This window comes from Rhinoderma darwinii, chromosome 7 (genome assembly GCF_050947455.1).
Source record: "Rhinoderma darwinii isolate aRhiDar2 chromosome 7, aRhiDar2.hap1, whole genome shotgun sequence".
NCBI lineage: Eukaryota > Metazoa > Chordata > Amphibia > Anura > Rhinodermatidae > Rhinoderma > Rhinoderma darwinii.
In genome coordinates this window covers 81,853,363-81,876,954 of record NC_134693.1, presented here as the reverse complement: position 1 = coordinate 81,876,954, position 23,592 = coordinate 81,853,363, and the positions used below count along the sequence as shown (strand labels likewise).

Below are 23,592 nucleotides of genomic sequence, written 5' to 3'. Positions count from 1 at the left end.
TTAATGGCCTTTTTTTTCACTGTTGTGTGAATGTAGTCTAAACCTTAGCTTCCGTTTCCATCACCATTGATCTCAATGGTGACGGAAACTTTGCTAATGGTTTCCGTTGGTCACCGTTGTGAAAGGTTTCCGTGTTTTTTGACAGAATCAATAGCGCAGTAGACTGCGCTATTGACTCAGTCAAAAAAAGTGAACCCTTTCACAAAGGTGACAAACGGAAACCATTAGCAAAGTATCCGTCACCATTAAGATTAATGGTGATGCAAACGGAAGCTATGGTTTCCGTTTGCCTTTCCGTTGTGGGGTTCCCCCGACGGAAAGGTCCGACAGAACCCCCTCAACGGAAAACAACGCTGATGTAAACAGGGCCTATTGTGAACAATTCAACAATAGTATAATTATTAATAATAACAATAATAATAAAATAAAAATCAGTGTTTAACCCCTTAATGACCAAGCTTGTTTGGACCTTAAAAGGGGTTGTCCAGGAAAAATGTTTTTTTCTAAAAAGTGTCCCCCAGCCTTCGTTTTGCCTTCCCTAATGCACCCTATTAACCTCCTAACCAGTTTTTGTTTGATCTCCATTGTCAGGGCGGATTTACACGAGCGTGTGCGTTTTTGCGCACACAAAAAACGCAGGGCGTTTTGCGTGCGCAAAAGGCACTTAACAGCTCTGTGTGTCATCACATAGGATGTGCGGCTGCGTGATTTTCGCGCAGCTGCCATCATTATGACACTCTGTTTGGATGTTTGTACGTGGTGCTTTTCTGTTTGCAAACATACTTTTGACTGCTGTTGCGCGAATAACGCGCGTCCCACGGAAGTGCTTCAGTGTGGTGCGCGTGATTTTCACGCACCCATTGACTTCAATGGGTGCGTGATGCGCGAAATACGCAGAAATATAGGACCGGTCGTGAGTTTTATGCAGCGGACTCGCGCTGCGCAAAAATCACAGACAGTCTGCACTGCCCCATAGACTAACATAGGTCCGTGTTTTTCACGCGCGTTGCATGAAAGTATTACATGTTCGTGTAAATCCGCCCTCACTGCTACTCTGTTTGTTTACATCCCTTGCTTCTGGCCCTGGCTGTTTCCTGTCTTGTAACCCACCATACCGGTGATCCGCTGCTGCATCTGAAGAGACAGCTTGCATTTCCCCCCACCGCTTCCTACAAAGCATCTTAGCTATTTGCATACTGCCACGCCCCTCTATGGTCACAGGTCCTTCCCTGCTCTAATTACTAATTCCAGGCAGCTCCCTCCCTGCACACTGTCTTAGGCCTCATGCACACGACCGTATTTTTTCCCACCCGTAAATACTGGCGTAAATACGGGTCACACGTATTCGACCAGTTTTGCACCAGTATTTACGTACCCGTGCCCGTAAATACGGTTCCGGAATCACCAGTATTCCACCCGTAATTACGGGCACGTTTTCGATGCAAAATTGCACTGCACTAATCGGCAGCCCCTTCTCTCTATCAGTGCTGGATAGAGAGAAGGGGCAGCCCTTTCCGAGGTAAAAGTAAAAAAGACATTCACGCTTACCCGGCCGTTGCCTTAGTGACGCGCCCCTCTCTTGACATCCAGCCCGACATCCCTGGATGATGAGGCAGTCCATGTGACCGCTGCAACATGTGATTCGCCTGTGATTGGCTGCAGCGGTCACATGGGCTGAAACGTCATCCAGGGATGTCGGGCCAGATGTCGAGAAGGACGCGTCACCAATGCAACGGCCGGGAGACCGGACTGGAGGAAGCAGGAAGTTCTCGGTAAGTATGAACGTCTTTTTTACAGATTGCTCTATATTCTGATCGGAATTTACTGTCCAGGGTGCTGAAAGAGTTACTGCCGATCAGTTAACTCTTTCAGCACCCTGGAAAGTGACTATTTACTGATGTCGCCTAGCAACGCTGATGTAATGACGGGTGCACACATGTAGCCACCCGTCATTACGGGAGTTCCATAGACGTTTATGGGCTGCTCGTGCCGTTGTTACGGCCTGAAATAGGACATGTTCTATCTTTTTCAACGGCACGGGCACCTTCCCGTAAGAAAACGGGAAGGTACCCGTGGCCAATAGAAGTCTATGAGCCCGTTATTACGGGTCGTAATTACGACCCGTAATAACGGGAGTTTTTACTGTCGTGTGCATGAGGCCTTACACACTAATAATCATCATTATCCTTTGTGCCTCCATCTATCCCTGATCTAAGTACAGGCACCCATCTTCCTCCCCCACCCTTTTCACAGCCTGATAAATGTAAGGGTATGTGCACACGACAACGCCAATTACGTCTGAAATTACGGAGAAATTCAGGAGAAAACAGCTCCTGAATTTCAGACGTTATTGCATGTACTCACGTTTTTTGCGGCGTCTTTTACGGACATAATTGGAGCTGTTCTTCATTGGTGTCCTGCAATTCTTTGACGTGGCCGTAAATTTATGCGCAGTCTTTTGACAGCGACGCGTAAAATTACAGCTCGTCTCCACAGAACATCGTAAGACCCATTGCAAGCAATGGGCAGATGTTTGCAAACGTATTGGAGCCGTCTTTTCAGGTGTAATTCGAGGCGTAAAACCTGAAAAGAGGTCGTGTGAACATACCCCAAGTCTGCCCACTCCACCTATGTCAGACATCTTGGTACACACAATCCAGTCAGCACATTTTCCTCACCTGCTGCTGAATCTGTTCCAAGAGATCCTGTATTAGGGTATGTTCACACGATAGCAGGCATTTACGGCTGAAATGACAGACTGTTTTCAGAAGAAACCAGCTGCCTCGTTTCAGCCGTAAATGCTCCTCCTCGTAATATACGAGGCGTCTGTGACGCTCGTATATCTTGAGCTGCTCTTCATTGAGTTCAATGAAGAACAGCTCAAATTACGTTGCAAAGAAGTGCCCTGCACTTCTTTGCCGAGGCAGTCAATTTACGCGTCGTTGTTTGACAGCTGTCAAACGACGACGCGTAAATTACAGGTCGTCTACACAATACGTCGGCAAACCCATTCAAATGAATGGGCAGATGTTTGCCGACGTATTGTAGCCCTATTTTCAGACGTAAAACGAGGCATAATACGCCGCGTTTACGTCTGAAAATAGGTCGTGTGAACCCAGCCTTAGGCCCTGTTCACACAGTTTTTTTGCAGGCAGAAAATTCTGTCTGGAATTCCGAGGCAGATTTTGATCTGCCTGCACGCCGTTTCCCGCGTTTTTGCCCTTGGCCATTGAGCGCTGCGGGCAAAACCGCAGCGAAAAACGCTTTCTCCGCCTCCCATTGATGTCAATGGGGGGAGGGGGGGGTCAGAGATGTAAACGCCCGAAGATAGGGCATGCCCCTTTTTCCTGCGAGAGGTAAAACCTGTAAAAACGCCTTCGCCTCCCATTGAAACCAATAGGAGGCGTTTTCTGCCGTTTTTTGGCGCGTTTTCCGACGCGGTTTCCTCAGGACAGGCCATCAATATCTGATCTGTCAGGGTCCAACACCCGGCACCCCCGATCGGCTGTTTTGAAGGCACCACAGTGCTCGTACGAGCGCTGCTTCCCCTCCCTTTCCTTTACTGCTCACATTGTTAATCACGGACACATTCGTAGCGGCGATTCACAGTATTACAGCTTTCTCCCATTCAAGTGTATACTGTAATACTGTGAATCGGCACTACAAGTGTGTCCATGATTCACAGTGTGAGCAGTAAAGGAAATGAAGGGGAAGTGACGATCGTACGAAAATCACAGCCCCTTCAAAACAGCTGATCTGCGGGGAGACGGACCACCACCCATGAGATATTGATGTCTTATCCAGAGGATAGGCTATACATTTTTGTGGACTGGAAAACCACTTTGACACCTCAAAAATTATTACTTTATGGAAAGTAGACCGCAAGATATTAATTTAACGACATATCAAAGATTTGAAAATCTGCCGTGTAAAATGTCTGAAGCATGCAGAGGAGTTTTGTAAAATCTCATCTACTTGCCTTGTACTCCGTGTGTTACATGGTGACTTTTGGCCACGACACAGGTTGTCCGACCAAAGATCGCTATGTCCCATAGCTTACACCGCAAGTAATGAAAGTCAATGTGGTCGCGTTGCGACCTGCAAGTAACCGACACGACAGTTTGGATTTCTTGCAACTGTCATGTCGTGGCAACTTGCGCGTTGCGACACAACCACATTGACTTTTATTACATGCTACGGGACATAGCGATCTTTGGCTGGTCGACCTGTGTCGTACGTGGCCAAAGTTGCCGTGTAGCAGAAAGACAAATTTATTTATCCAGGAAATTTTTATTGAAAAAATAAAAAAAAAAGTGTGTTTTTTTACATTACATTATTCTTCTCCCGCTCTGGCAGTGAGAAGATGCAACTGGTGATCGCTGTGACAGTGATCATCTGACCAAAGACCACTCTGAAGCCCGGAGATACAGCTGTCTCTAGACAGCTGTATCATGGAGTTCCTCACTGTCGGCACGCATGTGATCGCTGTGAAAGGCTGTCACAGCGTTCACATGGCTGAGCTCCTTACCATCGGCGCGCAAGCACTGCTGGGAGGAGCAATGTAATCGCTGTGACATGCTGTCTCAAAAATCACATGAACGGAGACCCCGCTGAGGGGTCTCCGGGTGAAAGCTCCGGGATATCAGAAGTCTCTAGACAGCTGAATCACAGAGCTCCTCACAGTCGGCACGTAAGCGCTGCTGTTGGGAGCAATGTGATCGTTGCGACAGGTTGTCACAACGATCACATAGCCGGTGACCACGCTGAATGGTCTCTGGTTTAAGTTCCATGATACAGCTGTCTAGAGACCGCTGTATCATGGAGTTAAATGCCGCCAGGGAGCGGCAAACCTGCTAACTGTGCAGGACGTTTCTGGAACGGCCCTGCAGAGTGAATTGCGGACCGCCCGGACGTGGCTAAACAGATAAAGAAACACGTGGTACAGTTACGTAATTTGTGACGTAACCGTAAACTCTGATAACCGGAAACAGGAACTGAGCTAAAGGACGGGTCTGCAGTGGTAGTGCCAATTTTGGATTAGCAAGCGGTCACGTGACTGAAGATGGTATACGCCGATACATTAATCAGATTCAACGTAAGTATATTGTTTTGCATTGTTTAGTTTAACTAAATGTGATTAGTTGCTTCCGGAAAACCCCTTTAACCCCTAGGCGCACCACGACGCAACTGTACGTCCATGTGGCCAGTGTCTTAGCGCACGGGGACGTAGATACTGCGAAGATCGCGGTGCACACTGTCGGTGACAGTGTGAACCGGGAGGCCAGCTGTCCCCGACAGCTGACACTTCACTGTATGTTTATCAACGGCTTATTTCGGCAATTAACCCCTTAATTGCAGTGATCGATTGCAATCACCGCATTTTAGGCGTTTCTAGCACATCGGCAGACCTCTCAATGAAATCGTGAGGTTTGCAGATGGCTAGCATGGCGACCGGAGGCCAAGTAATGGCATCCGTGTCTGCCATTTACGGAAGCCTATCAGGACCAGCCTCCTGCTAGACTTCCGGTCAGAGTGACTGGGTGCATCGGGAACCGGGAGGTTAGCTGTCCCTGACAGCTGACACTCCACCATTGCCGCTGATTTTGACAATTAACCTGTTAAATGCGGAACTCGATTGCGATCTCCGCATGTAGGGGGTTTGCAGCACATCAGCAGCCCCCATGCAATTGTGGGGGCTGCTGATGCTTGTGATGGCACCCGGGGGCCAGACAAGGGCCTCCTGGTCTGCCATGTATGGAAGCACATAAGGACCAGCCTCTGGCTGGTCCTCGTAGACTAACTGTCAGAGTGACTGACGTCACACTGACAGTTGGAATACATTACACTACCTAAAAAAGTGTTAAAAGTAAAGAAAAAAGTTAAAAAAAAAATTTCATAAAAATGTTTTACAAAAGTAAAAATAAGTGTTTTTTTCCTATAATAAGTCTCTTATTATAGGGAAAAAATCAAAACGTTAAAAAACAGTACACATATTTGGTATCACCGCGTTCGTAACGACCCAATCTATAAAACTATAATGTTATTTTTACCGCACGGTGAACACCGCAAAAAAAAAAAACTAAACACAATGCCAAAATCAAAATTTTTTGTTCACCACCCCTCCCAAAATATAGAATAAAAAGTGATCAAAAAGTCGCATGTACCCAAAAATAGTACCAATAAAAACTACAACTCGTCCCGCAAAAAAGACCTCCCACAGCTTTTTTGACTGAAAAATAAAAAAAAGTTACGGCTCTCAGAATATGGTGACACAGAAAATAAATTATTTTATAAAGAAGTGTTTTTATTGGGATTTAAAAACTGAAGGACCTGGGCAATAAATATTGAGTTGCGGTTTTTTTTTTTTATTACAAATGAATTTCGGCTAAAAAAATAAAAAATGCAATTTTTCAATTTCCCCTCTACTTTGCTTTATTTTGTGTGAAACGCCTAAACGGTTAAGAAACTTTCGGAATGCTGTTTTTAATACTTTGAGGGGTGCAGTTTTTAAAATGGGGTGATTTATTGGGGGATTCTAATATATAAGGCCCTCAAAACCACTTCAGAACTAAACTGGTACCTGTAAAAATAGCCTTTTGAAATTTTCTTGAAAATGTGAGAAATTGCTGCTAAAGTTCTAAGCCTTGTAACGTCCTAGAAAAATAAAAGGATGTTCAAAAAAAACGATGCAAATATAAAAGTACACATATGGGAAATGGTAACTTATGACTATTTTGTGTGGTATTACTATCTGTTTTACAAGCAGATACATTTACATTTAGAAAAATGCACATTTTTGCTAATTTTCTCTAAATTTTGGTGTTTTTCACAAATAAATATTGAATTTATTGACCAAATTTTTCCACTATTATAAAGTACAATATGTCACGAGAAAACAATCTCAGAATCGCTTGGATAGGTAAAAGCATTCCCAAGTTATTACCACATAAAGTGACATGTCAGATTTGAAAAAAAACGGCTGTGCCACAAGGCCAAAACAGGCTGCGTCCTAAAGGGGTTAACGACCAAGCCAGATTTGTCAAATCTGGTATGTTTGACTTTATCATAGAATAACTCTGTGAAAGTTTTGAACATCCAAGTAATTCTGACATTGTTTTTTCATCACATTGTACTTTATTTTAGTGGTAAAAGTAGACTGATATGATTTGCGTAAATTAATTAAAAATATAGAAAAATAAGAAAATTGTAAAAATTAACATTTTTCCTTATTTTTAACTGCAATATGTCACATATGTACATACTGTAAATTTTTTTATTACATATATATTTCCATCTCTTTACCGTATTTTGGCAGCACTTTTAAAAAAAAAAAAAAAGGTGTCAGAGTGATAGAAATCCCCACAAGTGACCCCATTTTGAAAGCTACACCCCTTAAGGTATTTAGTAAGGGGTGTTGTAACTTTTTTTTAGCCAACAGTTTTTTTTGTAAGAATTCATGCAAAGCAGGCGTAAAAGAAATGTAAATTAATTTTTTTTCACAAATGTGTAATTTTAAAGACACATTTCTTTGTAAAGCGAACATGAGAATGAAGAAACACCCCAAAATCTATCACCCGGTTTCTCCCGTTTTCAAAAATACCCTCATTTTGGCCCTAATGCGTTGCCTGGACACACGGCAGGGCTCAAAAGGAAGGGAGAAACCAGAGGCTTTCAGGACTCATTTTGCTTGAAAACGTTTTAGGCCCCACTGTACATTTGGAGAGGCTTTGAGCTGCCAGAACAATAGAAAAGCCCCATAAACGACCCCATTTAGAAAACTAGACCCCTTAAGGTATTTATCTAGGGGTGTAGTGAGTGTTTTGACCCCACAGTGTTTTGCAAAATTTAATGCATAACAGGTAAAAAAAAAAAACTTTTTTCATAAAAGTAAAATTTGAAGACTGATTTCTTTGTAAAGCGAACATGAGAATGAAGAAACACACCCCAAAAGCCATCACCCGGTTTCTCCTGTTTTCAAAAATACTCCCATTTTTGCCCCAATCTGCTTATTAGACGTGAGGCTGGCCCAAAAAGTGGGAGCACACTTTGGCTTTCAGGGCACAATGGAATACAATTCTAGGCCCCATATCATGCATTTAGAGACATTGAGTTGCCTGAACCAAAAAACAAAACAAAAACAAAAACAGCCATAAATGACCATTTTAAAAACCCCTAAAAAGGTATTCATCTAGTGGTATAGTGAGCATGCTGTCCAACATTTTTTTTTTTAACCCCTTAACGCTCAGTGGCGTACTATTCAGTCATGGAAACCGCCACGTTCGCGCTCCATGACGGTATAGTACGTCACGAGAGTAACGGCCATTTCGGCCGTCCTCCCGACACATACAGGAGCTGTGACAGCTGCTGTCTCGTACAGCAGCTGTCACAGCTCCTACAGCGGGGACCGATCGCTGTGTCCCCGCTGATTAACCCTTTAAAAGCCGCGTTCAATAGAGATCGCAGCTTTTTAGGTGTTAAGCTACCATCGCCGGCCTGCTACACGATAGCGGCCGGCGATGGTGACTATGGCAACCGGACACCAAACAATGGCGTCCGGCTATGCCATCGAAGGAAGCCTAGTGGGTCCTGACAACGTCAGGACCCACTGCTTGCTGTCAGTGAGTAGCTGACAGTTCTAATACACTGCACTACGCATGTAGTGCAGTGTATTAGAATTGCGATCAGGGCCTCCTGCCCTCAAGTCCCCTAGTGGGACAAAGTATTAAAGTTAAAAAAAAGTAAAAAAAATATGTGTAAAAATAAGAAAATAAAAGTTTTAAAAGTAAAAATCCCCCTTTTTACCTTATCAGTCATTTATTATTAATAAAAATATATAAACAAACAAATAAACTATACATAATTGGTATCGCCGCGTCCGTAACGGCCTGAACTACAAAATTATTTCGTTATTTATCCCGCACGGTGAACGCCGTAAAAGAAAATAATAATAAACCGTACCACAATCACAATTGTTTGGTCACTTCACATCCCAAAAAATGAAAAAAAAAAAAAAAGAGATCAAAAAGTCGCATGTACCGAAAAATGGTGCTGATCGAAACTACAGTTCGTTATGGAAAAATAAGTCCTCGCACGGCTTTATTGATTGAAAAATAAAAACGTTATGGCTCTTAGAATAAGGTAACACAAAAAGTTTTTTACCAAACATATTTTATTGTGCAAACGCCATAAGACATAAAAAAAAATATAAACATCTGGTATCGCCGTAATCGTATCGCCCCGCATAATTGTAGTTTTCTTGGGGTGCATGCAGCTTTTTGATCAGTTTTTATTCTATTTTTAAGTGGTGTGGTGACTAAAAAACAGCAATTCTACTATTGTTTTTTTATTCTATTTTTTTTACAGCGTTCACCGTGCGCTATAAATGACATATTCACTTTATTCTGCGGGGCGATACGATTACGGCGATACCAGATGTTTATAGGGTTTTTTTTAGGTCTTATGGCGTTTGCACAATAAAATAAGTTTTGTAAAAAATCATTCACTTTTTGTGTTACCTTATTCTAAGCGCCAGAACTTTTTAATTTTGCAATCAATAAAGCCGTGCGAGGACTTATTTTTTGCGCAACGAACTGTAGTTTCGATCAGTACCATTTTTAGGTACATGCGACTTTTTGTATCTCTTTTTATTCCATTTTTTGGGATGTGAAGTGACCAAACAATTGTGATTGTGGTACGGTTTATTATTTTCTTTTACGGCGTTTATCGTGCGGGATAAATAACGAAATAATTTTGTAGTTCAGGCCGTTACGGATGCGGCGATACCAATTATGTATAGTTTATTTATATATTTTTATTAATAATAAATGACTGATAAGGTAAAAAGGGGGATTTTTACTTTTAAAACTTTTATTTTCTTATTTTTACACATCTTTTTTTTACTTTTTTTTAACTTTAATACTTTGTCCCACTAGGGGACTTGAGGGCAGGAGGCCCTGATCGCAATTCTAATACACTGCACTACATGTGTAGTGCAGTGTATTAGAACTGTCAGCTACTCACTGACAGCAAGCATAGTGGGTCCTGACGTTGTCAGGACCCACTAGGCTTCCGTCTATGGCATAGCCTGACGCCATTGTTTGGTGTCCGGTTGCCATAGTCACCATCGCCGGCCGCTATCGTGTAGTAGGCCGGCAATGGCAGCTTAACCCCTAAAAAGCCGCGATCTCTATAGAACGCGGCTTTTAAGGGGTTAATCAGCGGGGACACAGCGATCGGTCCCCGCTGTAGGAGCTGACAGCTGCTGTACAAGACAGCAGCTGTCACAGCTCCTGTATGTGTCGAAACGCGCGTCGGGTCTGGCAGCGGTCTCCCCTCCCGGTCCTGATCTCCTGCTCATTTTCCACTACGTAGGTGTAGGTATACTGCTCATTAGTTTGCCTATGACTGCACTTTGCATGTATTTTATTAGGTATCTATCTGTGCAAATGTACTATGCTTAGCACCTGCCTAAAAATATTTATTTATGCTCTTTGTGGGATCTTGTGACCAATTTAACATCAGGGGGACCAGGCTGCTTTCATGTTCGGATTCCATCTCTTTATGAGGGTTCATTCTTTTTACTGTGTATAGTTGTAATGTGTTTTTTTCTGTGTATTTTTGACTGAAATAAAGATGTTTGTAATTTTGCAAATACTTGGTCGTGACTTTTCTTCTCTTTCTGGTTTATTACATCAGTCACTGTGACCATTGGCACAATTTGGGGCATTGCTCGGTCTGTGAAATTGCAGGATCCCAAAACACGGGAGGGACTGTACCACTAGGCACTAGGCCCTGCACCTTGGTATTCGACAGTGATGGCTGACTCCACCACCATAGGGCTATGGGGTCCAGAGGTAGAAGTAGAAGTAGAAATTGAGTCATCTGAAAATAGTTCTACCTCTGAAGCAGAGTCAGTGTCACTACCTGAACTGCAGGGGCACAGCAAGGTGTACGCTTGCTCCGCATTAAACATTCTCAGAGCCATTATTTAGGTTGAACTGTAACCGTTAACCTTTTTTTTACGTTTTTTGTTTTTTTTTCTTTTTTAAACCAAGAAAAAAAAAAAAAAAGGATGCCCTGCGTATCACTAGGTAGATAAATAGATTACTAAAAGCAGTGCAGGAAAAATTACGTATAACTGGCTGGCAGGTAGAAAACATACAGATCACACAGGGGATGATGTGTAATTTTTCAATTCACTTCACTTCTACAGCTCAGGATTTGCTTATATTGTCTCTCTCCCCTCACAGATCAACTACAGTGAGGGGAGAGGAAGACACAGCCAACGTCCTGGCTGGATTTTATAAAATATAATAACCTAGATCACGGTGATGGGTCTATCACAGTGACTATGTCAGCAGGGACCACTCAGATCATTTCTGATAAAAGTGAAAAACTGACAGGCAAGTTAAAGTGTATGTTCACAAATGCCAGAAGTCTAGCAAGCAAAATGGGGGAGCTGGAGGCCTTGATACTGGAAGAAAATATAGATATAGTTGGTGTTGCTGAAACATGGCTGGACTCTTCACATGACTGGGCTGTAAATCTACAGGGTTTTACACTTTTTTCGCAAAGACAGGACAAATAGGAAAGGTGGTGGTGTATGTCTGTATGTGAGAAATGATATGAAGGCGAGTGTGAAAGAGACAATAGTGGGTGAAGACTGTGAGGAGGTTGAAACCTTGTGGGTGGAACTAGAAAGGGAGGTAAACACTGAAAAAATTACTTTTGGTGTAATCTATAGACCCCCCAATATAACTGAGAAGATGGAAGTTCAGCTATATAAACAGATGGAGCATTCTGCACAGGCGGGTACTGTAGTGATAATGGGAGATTTTAATTTCCAGGATATTAATTGGTGTCATGGTTCAGCTTCAACTGCAAAGGGGAGACATTTCCTCAACCTGTTGCAGGAAAATTTTATGGGCCAGTTTGTGGAAGACCCGACTAGAGGTGAAGCTCTGTTGGATCTGGTCATTTCTAATAATGCAGATCTTGTTGGGAATGTCAATGTTCGTGAAAACCTCGGTAACAGTGATCACAATATAGTTATATTTTACCTATACTGTAAAAAACAAACGCAGGCTGGGAGGGCAAAAACATTTAATTTTAAGAAAGCCAATTTCCCCAGGATGAGGGCTGCAATTCAGGATATAGACTGGGAAGAACGAATGTCAAATAATCGTACAAATGATAAATGGGAGATTTTCAAATCTACTTTGAATTATAGTGCAAAATTTATTCCTATAGGTAACAAGTATAAACGACTCAAATTAAACCCCACATGGCTTACACCTTCTGTGAAATGGGCAATACATGACAAAAAAAAAGGGCATTTAAAAAATACAAATCTGAGGGTACATCTGCAGCCTTTGTAAAATATAAAGAGCTTAATAAAATCTGTAAAAAGGTAATAAAATTAGCAAAAATACAAAATGAAAGGCAGGTGGCCAAGGATAGTAAAACAAATCCCAAAAATTCTTCAAGTATATAAATGCTAAAAAGCCAAGGTCTGAACATGTAGGACCCCTAGATAATGGTAATGGGGAGTTGGTCACAGGGGATCAAGAGAAGGCAGAGTTACTAAATGGGTTCTTTAGCTCTGTATATACAACAGAAGAAAGAGCAGCTGATGTAGCCGGTGCCAGTGCTGTTAATATATCAGTTGATATACTGAATTGGATGAATGTAGATATGGTCCAAGCTAAATTAAATAAAATAAATGTGCACAAGGCCCCGGGACCAGATGGGATACACCCTAGAATTCTTAAAGAGCTTAGTTCAGTTATTTCTGTCCCCCTTTTCATAATATTCAGAGAATCTCTAGTGACTGGTATAGTGCCATGGGACTGGCGCAGCGCAAATGTAATGCCGATTTTCAAAAAGGGCTCTAGGTCTTCCCCGGGTAATTATAGACCAGTAAGCTTAACACCCATCGTGGGGAAAATGTTTGAGGGGCTATTGAGGGACTATATACAGGATTATGTGACAATAAATAGCATTATAAGTGACAGCCAGCATGGTTTTACTAAGGACAGAAGTTGTCAAACTAACCTAATCTGTTTTTATGAAGAGGTGAGCAGAAGCCTAGACAGAGGGGCCGCTGTGGATTTAGTGTTTTTGGACTTTGCAAAGGCATTTGACACTGTCCCTCCTAGACGTCTAATGGGTAAATTAAGGACTATAGGTTTAGAAAATATAGTTTGTAATTGGATTGAGTATTGGCTCAAGGACCGTATCCAGAGAGTTGTGGTCAATGATTCCTACTCTGAATGGTCCCCGGTTATAAGTGGTGTACCCCAGGGTTCAGTGCTGGGACCACTATTATTCAACTTATTTATTAATGATATAGAGGATGGGATTAATAGCACTATTTCTATTTTTGCAGATGACACCAAGCTATGTAATATAGTTCAGTCTATGGAAGATGTTCATGAATTGCAGGCAGATTTAAACAAACTAAGTGTTTGGGCATCCACTTGGCAGATGAAGTTTAATGTAGATAAATGTAAAGTTATGCATCTGGGTACCAACAACCTGCATGCATCATATGTCCTAGGGGGAGCTACACTGGCGGATTCACTTGTTGAGAAGGATCTGGGTGTACTTGTAAATCAAACTCAATAACAGCATGCAGTGTCAATCAGCTGCTTCAAAGGCCAGCAGCCTTGTTATATTGATGACCTATCCGCAGAATGGGTCATCAGTATATGATCTGTGGGGGTATGACACCCGGACCCCGCACAGATGAGCTATTCCAGTTGCCGTAAGCTATGCAGTGGTCATGCCGGAAGCAGAAGGCTCCGACCACAGTGAAGCAGACGTGCTGCAGCTCTGCTCCTATTCAAGTGAATAGGAGCAAAGCTGCAGTAACACAGCACGGCTGCTGCACTATGGTCGGACCCTTCTGCTTCCGGCACCGACCACTGCATAGCTACCAGCGCCCGGAGGAAAGCGGTGACCCGGAGACGAGGGAGTGACCGGAATTTTTACACTTTCAGATTTCCCCTAGGAACACAGGTGAGTACCTGCTAGAGGGTCTGCAATCCTGGAGAGATTGTCTTGACCACAGGACAATCCCATCCGGAGGACATTAAACCTGACTGGGTGTGTGGAGTGGTGTGTCCTTTTTTATTTCCCCAGGCTTCCTTGTCCAGCGTGGGATGTCTCTCCAGGGGTGCAGTCATAGGTAAATGGTTAAAAATGGTGTCATTTGGAACACGTGAAAGCACCCGCAGTGTAAACAAAGGGGATCTCCTTCACTCACAGCAAACTAATATTGTGAACATGGTGAGGAATTACAACACAAAGTATAGTAGAAAGTCACATAACTTTTAATTTATATAGTGAATAAGAATTACCAATCTGAAAATGGAAAAACACCTTTAAAGAGGCTCTGTCACCAGATTTTGCAACCCCTATCTGCTATTGCAGCAGATAGGTGCTGCAATGTAGATTACAGTAACGTTTTTATTTTTTTAAAAACGAGCATTTTTGTCCAAGTTATGACCATTTTTGTATTTATGAAAATGAGGCTTGCTAAAGTCCAAGTGGGCGTGTTTAAAGTAAAAGTCCAAGTGGGCGTGTATTATGTGCGTACATCGGGGCGTTTTTACTACTTTTACTAGCTGGGCGTTCTGACGAGAAGTATCATCCACTTCTCTTCAGAACGCCCAGCTTCTGGCAGTGCAGACACAGCCGTGTTCTCGAGAGATCACGCTGTGACGTCACTCACTTCCTGCCCCAGGTCCTGCATCGTGTCGGCCACATCGGCACCAGAGGCTACAGTTGATTCTGCAGCAGCATCAGCGTTTGCAGGTAAGTAGCTACATCGACTTACCTGCAAACGCCGATGCTGCTGCAGAATCAACTGTAGCCTCTGGTGCCGATGTGTCCTCGATCGTCCGACACGATGCAGGACCTGCGAGTGACAACACAGCGTGGTCTCTCGAAAACACGCTGTGTGTCTGCACTGCCAGAAGCTGGGTGTTCTGAAGAGAAGTGGATGATACTTCTCGTCAGAACGCCCAGCTAGTAAAATAAGTAAACACGCCCAGATGTACGCACATAATACACACCCAGTTGTACTTTTACTTTTCAACACGCCCAGTTGTACTTTTGCAAGGCTCATTTGCATAAATACAAAAATGGCCATAACTTGGCCAAAAATGCTCGTTTTTTAAAAATAAAAACGTTACTGTAATCTACATTGCAGCGCCTATCTGCTGCAATAGCAGATAGGAGTTGCAAAATTTGGTGACAGAGCCTCTTTAAGTGTACACTCCCATGTTGCAGCTGCCCATGTAGTAGGCAGGGTTTTTAAACCATTATGGTTTGGTTATTGGCCGCATGATTTTGCAGATAATACAGCAGTTCATCCCGAAAAGCCATGCAGGCATTAACCGGATCTTTATTGGCCATTCGGCTTTGTTGGTAAAACTTCGGTATTACCAGAAAAAGAATGCAGCCAATTGACAAGCCGTTTAAAAACCCTGTCCACTGCATGTGGGCTTGATTTTTTCTGCATGCGGCCACAATGTAGGAACCTTCCAGAGAGTCTATATTTATACCCACATTGGATTATTATTTGTAGCTGGCAATGAGAGAAAGTGCAGCCAAAAAAACATTGACAAAATACTTTGAGGGATATGCATCAAAACTCATGCAAGGGAAAATTGGTGCAGTTGCCCATACAAACGGCCACTGAAAAACGAGAGTTGGAATCGTACCGAACACCAGTTTTGATAAATATCCACCAATGGATAGAACTCAATATAAACACAATATATATTCGGTGTCTCTATTTATCTCCCTACTTCCACCATGTTTTGATACAGAATAAGGCTTGAATTATTTTTATACAAAATAAGAAATAGTTTTAGGGGAAATTATGCGCCTACATCAACTGTACTGCAAGTTAATTTGAGACATTTTCTACCAGAAAAGTAGAGCGACTGTTCTGTGCGTAGAAATTATTTGGAAGAGGATAGAATTTCCATGATAACAAATTGGTGGAAATGTATCAACCTTTCTACGCCAGTTTTCTGCATTTCAAGCAACCCTCACCACTTGGGGGGGGGGGGGGGAAAAAAAAAAAAAAAAAAAAAGAGTGTGGCTTAACAAAGGGGGCGGGGCCACCGCAGCCTCACAATTTTTTTTATTTACGCCACTAAACTGGCGGAAATTATAGCATAAATTTCTATCTGTGGGGTGTAACCAAACAGAGGCCCCATACACCCCCCCCCTCTTCCACTTCAGACAATAAAAAAAATATTTGTATGCTCACCTTACTGCACCATCCCAGAATCCCCTCTGGTTCACTCAGCCAGCCGCTGCTCATACATAGTACTGACACCAGGTAGCGTCAGGACGTTGCATGTTACACAATACTCGCATCATCAGAAAATAAATTCCCCAAAAAAACAAGTTTTATATTTAACAACAAATCGCATATAAGGTGCTGACGCTGCTTGGTGTCAGGTCCTTGTATGAGCATTTTATACTTACCTAGAAGCATACTAGATTCAGTTTAAGGTAGTCTGAACTCAGTAGAATCCAGATATAAATCATCGTCATGAGCCTAAATATAGACAGGTAGGGTCTGAAATCTCTCCGGCAGGCCTGCAGTAGATTCAGATTCCCCAAACATCGAAGGCTTCATTCACATCTGCATCGGGGTTCCGTTCGTGGGTACCATCGGACCTTTCCGTCAGGGGAACCGATTAACAGAAAACAAACTGAAACAAACAGAAACCATAGCTTTCGGTTTGCATTAACATTGATTTCAATGGTAAAGCATCCGCTGCAAATGGTTTCCATTTGTCACAGTTCTGTAAGGTTTCCATTATTTTGACGGAATCCATTGCCTAGTTGACTGCGCTATTGATTCAGTCAAAACAACAGAAAACATTCAGAACGGTGACAAACGGAAACCATTTGCAACGGATGTGTTACCATTTAAAATCAATGGTAATGAAGACGGAACGCTATGGTTTCCATTCATGAGTTTCCCTGACGGAAAGGTCCGACAGGACCCACAAATGGAACCCAGACACAGATGTGAATGAAGCCTAACCGAAGCAATAGTTCTAGCATTGAACAATTATGGAAATGTTATTTACCCAATTCAATACCATTTTCCCTAAAGTGCCTCCAAGTTACATTGAAGGCTCTGCTCATTCTGGCATTCTGGCTTCCATTTTTAACAGCTGTCGAAAGTCTGTTGGATCCGACGTATGATAGATGCAAACAATGCCCTGCAGACCACATTGACTTATAACGGGGTCTGTTGGGGCCCTGTCTAGTTTTCTGTTTTGACAGCAAGAATAGCGCCCCACGCTGTGCTATTCTGGACATCAAATGTGATGGAAACCCTAATGGAAATCCCCAACACAAATGTGATCATAGTCTTAAATGATGAATAAAAAAAAGTTAAAAAGACAAAGCAATAAAGCTCAAATCAATGCAAGAACCATGAAATGCTCCATTATGAAATACCTTAAGAGAATTCCCCAGTTCCAAGCATAAACTGGCTGCCATGACAGGCTGATTCAGTTCAATGTAAACCTAAAAAAATAGGAGGAACCAGTGAATTTATTTTATTCATTTACCCACGCTACATAAGAAGAAGAAGATACAAGTAAGGTTCTGACTACATTAACATAAGAAACCATGTTGCATAGCTTTATCCATCACTCGACGGATACCACCAGTGTTGAACGAACCCCATTGTTTTGACAGGAATGATAGCGCCTCACACTACGTTCACACTGTTGTCAGAAGCACTGTTCAGTTTAATCAAATTTGACAGGAACAACACCACTGCATGCCACGATGGAAGCCAATGGACTGCAAAATCAATGGGGTCCATTGTGTGCCACTGGCATCCTAAGTACAACAGATCACACAATGCATTTTAGTTTCGGTTATAGACAGAAACCAGGATGTAAGTATGAACATAGCCGTACTTAAAAATTCCACTAACAATGCTTCATATAAATGGCTACATGCTATTATGCACATTCTGTACCATGAGTACACAAATGAGTAGAGTACAAACACTCATCATTAAGATCTTGAAGGACTCTCCATTAACTAGAGAGAACATGGGTCATCCAAAGAATTCATATGACGAAAAGTCGAAAGCAAACATCAATTTAGGTTCACGGAAGGTTCAAACCAAAATATATTTCCGAATATGTAGAAAGTGCTGAATGAATAAGCTGAATAATGAATACGAGCTGAATGAATGGAAACTCCCCCATTAACAGAAAATACATTATAGTGAATAATTCCATTGAGGATTGAACAATCTGTGTCATAAGTAATGCAGATTGCACATTATGTAAGGGATGTGCTCCCTAGTTTCTTAATTTTCACAATACACATACTCAAGTATTTTTTTGCAAGGACCACCCCTACAGCTAGGACATACATCATTTTCTTAATTGGCATACCGTGATGTATAGAAAGCGGCCATTAAAGAGATTAAAAAAAAGTTTTTCCAGAAACAGCGCCACTCTTGTCTTTTCCAGAGGCTGTGTCTGGTATTGCGGCTCAGCCTCATTCACTTGGAGAAGTGAAGAAAGTGGCAATGTTTCTCTCATCTTACACAACTCATCGGGCTGACACTGTGTGAGTCAATGCTTCTGAGACATCATGGTGCTGAAATGACCAGTTCTTCGTAAAAAAAAAAAATATTCTAACCACAGTGCTCGTTTTGCATTGGAAACGTCCACAATTGAGCTGTTGCGTCCGCATATCACATTAGGCATGTGATCTGTGTCCTCTAAGAATTCATTTCTAAGCAAGTCACTTTAAATAAATCTTTAAAAAAAAAAAATATACAAATACCTAAACTGTCCATCGCTTGGTACAAATGGAATAAAGCTACTAACTGGCCATCGAATACATCCTCAAATGCCCTTGCAAAAAGAACAAAAAAAAATAGAAAAGAAATGTTATAAATAGTCACTGAACACTATTCCCGGATTCTATATAAAGGGGTTAATGAGAAGCAGAACGCCTAGCTTGAATGATGGCTCACCCATTCTTGGAGCCATAGGATATGATACATGCTTATGTAACTTCAACCTAGACAGCATCTCCATACAGCTCCAGTCCCCAAAACCATCAGATCAGGCAACAGTTATATATTACAAACGGTCACCTGATTTGGTGCCGAGTTACTGTAAATGAATCCATTATAGGTGTTCCCTAAACTAGAGAACAACTTTCAATTCAAACACATTCAGTATTTGTGCACCATGTGAGCCAAGGATACAGCATAGCTAACCTTGATGGCAAAGCTATAGCAGTTAATAGCAGCCTGCAAATGTTCTTCAAATCCTGGGCATTTTAAATGTTGTGTGTCCTTCTCCTCCTGCAGAAAGAGGCGGGCAGCCTCAGTCAGAGCCATGGCTTCTCCCGATGCATTGAACAGTGTCTGTTCACACCTGCAAAACAAACAAACAAACATGTTAATGGTGTCCAGTATTTCCCCACATTCTACTGGAATAATCAGATTACTGGAAGTGGTATCTCTGGAATCTTCTTGTAGAGAGACTCACATACTTAGGGCTCATTCAGACGAGCGTGTTCCTCGTCCGTGTGCTGTGCGTTGAAATAACTCACAGCACACGGACCCATTCATTTCAATGGGGCTATTTACACATGCGTGAGTTTTTACGCAGCGAGTGTCCGTTGCGTGAAACTCACTGCATGTCCTATATTGGTGCATTTTCACCTAGTTGCCCTATGGGTGCGTGAAAACCACGGACAGCACACGGACGACATCCGTCTGCTGTCCGTGTTTCACGCATCAGTTACATAGAAAAGCAGAGAAGAAAAAAAAAAAAAGACTGCTTGCACGGTCGTGAAAAACGCACATGGACAATCTACAAGAAAAGCGCTGCGTTTTTTTTTTTAAGCATGCAAATGGGACACGCTTGTCTGAATGTAGCCTTAAAATAAATGGGGCCGTGTGCTGTGCATTGTTTCAACGCACAGCACACGGACGAGTATCAAGCTCGCCTGAATGAGTCCTTAAGGTAAATTAGTTAGCAAGACTCCCAAAAAGAATGAAAGCTGTACTAAAGGCAAATGAACGGCACCCTAAATAGGTTTCTTTGTTTTTCTGATGAATAACTTGTACTAACATTTTAATGAAATGTAAAACTTTATTTTTTTTAAAGAGTGAGTGCACGTTCATCAAACTTCTGATAGGTCATAGAAAATATTAAAAGTTTGGATCGGTAGAGGTCCGGGTGCCGAGACCCCCCACTGTTGCTAAAACAAAGGTGCAGAAGCGCTCAGCTGAGCACTTTGCTCCTTCGATTGTTATCAGCACTCACCGTCAGTCTGAAGACGGCTTACATAAAACGTCTAAGAGTGCCGATCACAGCCGAAGGTGCAGGGCGCTTCTGCACCTTTGTTTCAGCAATCGTGCGGGTCTCCCACGGATTCAAACTTTAGATGTCTCTAGAACATAACAAAATTTTGATGAAAGTGTAGTTACCCTTATTTATAAATTTAAAAATAACTTTGCAATATACGCACGTTGAGTCACGTCCCCCCCCCCCCTTCTGCTCCTTGGTCCAAGTTAATTCAAATCATTTCAAAAATCAGCACTAACGAGTTCTTATTAATTCTGCATTAATGAAATTTTACAAGGGGTTGGCCCATTTGGACAGCCTCTCCATATTCAATTCATCAGGGGAAGCATTGGTTTGCGCAAATGTTCCCTGCAGCTAAAAAAATTAATACAAGGAGCAAGTTAAAAAGAATTCAATCGTGGGCGTGGCTTGGACGCTGATCGGGTTGGATGCATGTAGAGAGAGCTCTGCGGACATAGTGGAGAATCAGAGCACATCTGTCGTCTTACACCCATCACTACCTAAATAGCAGCGGCGGTGTCTACCAGACATCGTTGCCCGTGCGAATTGGAGACACGAGGCGCTTACCAACGAGTGAGACAGCTGTTTTACCTTCAGAGAATGGGACAGTTGGGTGGCCTTACTGGAGGAGCAGAAGAGACGGTAGGCTAGGCAGCCGAGTTTGCCTGACAAGAGTGCCCCACGGACCACGTGGAGCAGCGGCCATCTCCCTCAGACAGACAGCAGGCCTCAACACTGCCTTCGCAGTCCTACAGACACATCACAGTGGTCCCGGACTACCGAGTAAGTGCCACATTCATAAACCCCCTCCCCTGTCCTCCTGTGTATTAGGAGGATGATTTACTGGGAAGATCGAGGCAGCTTTAGTGGAAATAACATAACTGACATAACACTGTTCATTCAGTGCTACTCCATACTTCCACTTAACTCCACCACGTAGACCCACTGCCTTAAGGAGCACTGCTCTAATTTTTCTCTGGACACTGGGCCCAGAATGCTTCCCATTTTGGAACTATTCACTTGTATTGAACTTGAACCCTTTTGCTAGAACTTTACCACAACGCCAAATAAACCTATGGCGTCAGATGATGTGGGGCATTTAGATTAGCCTGAGAAGTTTGCACTCTCTTGCACGACAACATATCTACAATGGTCAAACCAGCTAAAAGACAAAAACGGAGAACTGTTGGGAACACCGAAAAAGTGTAAGAGCCAACAGGATTTGGATACATTTCTTAGGAAATAAGACCCCTCTTTTACGGACTAGGGTAAACACTACTCAGGAGACGCTGAGGAACATGACCACGGAGTGGAATCTGATGAGGATAGTAATACCTCTAAGGCAGCTGCTACGTCTGAAACCTGCATCCTTTCCAAAGTATTTCTGAAAAAACTTCCGTCTCTGGCCCTCTCCCCCGTGTTAAAGGAGCTATTTGATATTGAAATGAAAATTAAACATATAGGGAGCAGAGTAGAGTCACTGGAGACCAAACCAATAGCTTAGCACAACAAGGCCACCTCAATTACGCTCTCCTTAAGATAGAGGACCAAGAAAATCGCAGGAAAAAATATACGACAGAGGCATACCGTAAAATGTTGCACATGAAGCATTACCATCTGCTGCCATGTCTGTTCTCTGATCTATTAGGGAAAGAAAGGGCGTAGTAAATTGTTGTGAAACGGATCGATAGGGCACTGCGCCCCAAACCTGCTACTTCAGACCCGCCGAGGGATGTCATCTCTGGGCTCCTAAGCTATGTTGATACTGCCACAATACTCCAAAAAACCAGAGAACGTTCCTCACTTGCGTATGTGTGTGCACAAATCTTTTTCTTTCAGGACATTGCAGCGAGCACACTTGCTAAGAGACGTCTGTTGAAACCACAAACGGATGTGCTTAGGTCGAGAAAGATCACTTTTCGATGGTTGTTCCCGTTTGGCCAATCAGTATTATGCAATGGCAAACAAATTACTATAAAAACACCTGGATGATCTGGGCCGAATCTAGCAGAGACCGGATATACCCCCTAAGGAGATTACCCCATGGTTTCCAATTAAACCTCATGCACCATTTCCAGATCTACCTAAACAAAATGAATGGCTTACCTACACCAAAAGGAAAATCCACCAACCATAAACCAGCAGAGCCAGGGGCTTAGCTAAAGGCTCATGGGCCCCGATGCAAACCCCCCCCCCACCCCCGGCCAAACTTCTCATGGCCAACAGCCCGCAGCTTTCAGCTGCATCACTGGGTCTCCTAGGTGACTCAACAATGCAGCACTAGCAGCCAGGGACGTCGCTAAGGTCTTAAAATGTCAGGGGAAATAGCCCCAATACATATATCCAACCCAAGAAAGTGTGTGTGTGTTAGATTTTATATTATATATATATATATAATGAAACAGCATATCTATACCACCATGACCCTATAGGTATGGATAGGTTTAGATACAGTGGCACAGCAGACCATCACAAATGATAGGATTAGATATAGGGCCTAGCACGCTGACATTGCTGCTTCAGCGCTGGACCCAGGAAAGGGAAGTAGAAGTATTGTTTTGCTTTTTTATGCGTTACAAATTTTTTGTGTGTGTTCGTTTGTGTTTTTTCACAGGTTTGGTCGTCGGACTACATCGGATTAAAGGACTACTTCGATTACAGCATTTTTTTTATGCTCAATAAAATGGTTGAGGGTTCTTTATTTCAATAAAATATTTTTTCTATGTCCTTTTATTTTTTTTAAACTTTATTACTACCGCCTTAGTAATGGCCACTGGCCGATTGACAGCGTCCATTACTAAGGCGGGGCTTAAATGTTAGCCGATGAAGAGGCTAACACTTAAACCCCCCCCCCCCATTATTACCCCTGTACCTCCAGCCACCAGGGGTACTGGGAGGAGCCGGGTACGAGCCAGTACCCGACCATCTGTAGAAATGGCCGGGCACGGGGCAGCTGCAGCCCGGTATTATTAGGCTGGGAAAGGCCAGAAACACCCAGGTAACGCTAGCCTGCTGCTACGTTGTATCTGGCTGGTTGTTTAAAAAAAAATGGGGGAACCCCCACATCATTCTTTCAAATTATTATTTTTTTAAATGATGTGGGGACCCCCCCCCCCGAACCCCCAAAACATAATTATTGTAGGAGGAGATCTGAATTGTGTACGCGACCCTACCTTGGATACATCTGTTTCTCCCCCCT

The 23,592-nt window shown here is 42.8% G+C and overlaps 1 protein-coding gene across 7 annotated transcripts in view; it reads right to left on the bottom strand.

The window, feature by feature from the left end:
* The window catches only part of LOC142657993 (40-kDa huntingtin-associated protein-like), a 186,660-nt gene that overhangs the window by 117,852 nt on the left and 45,216 nt on the right, over positions 1 to 23,592 (bottom strand). For 6 of the 7 annotated variants that reach the window (XM_075833623.1, XM_075833621.1, XM_075833619.1 and 3 more), the window contains 2 exons: positions 19,295 to 19,454; positions 17,497 to 17,565 (listed from right to left, as the gene is read on the bottom strand). In XM_075833623.1, coding sequence (XP_075689738.1) covers positions 17,497 to 17,565; positions 19,295 to 19,454 — 229 coding nt within the window. The remainder of the gene's footprint in view (positions 1 to 17,496; positions 17,566 to 19,294; positions 19,455 to 23,592) is intronic. The other variant, XM_075833622.1, reaches the window with a different exon arrangement.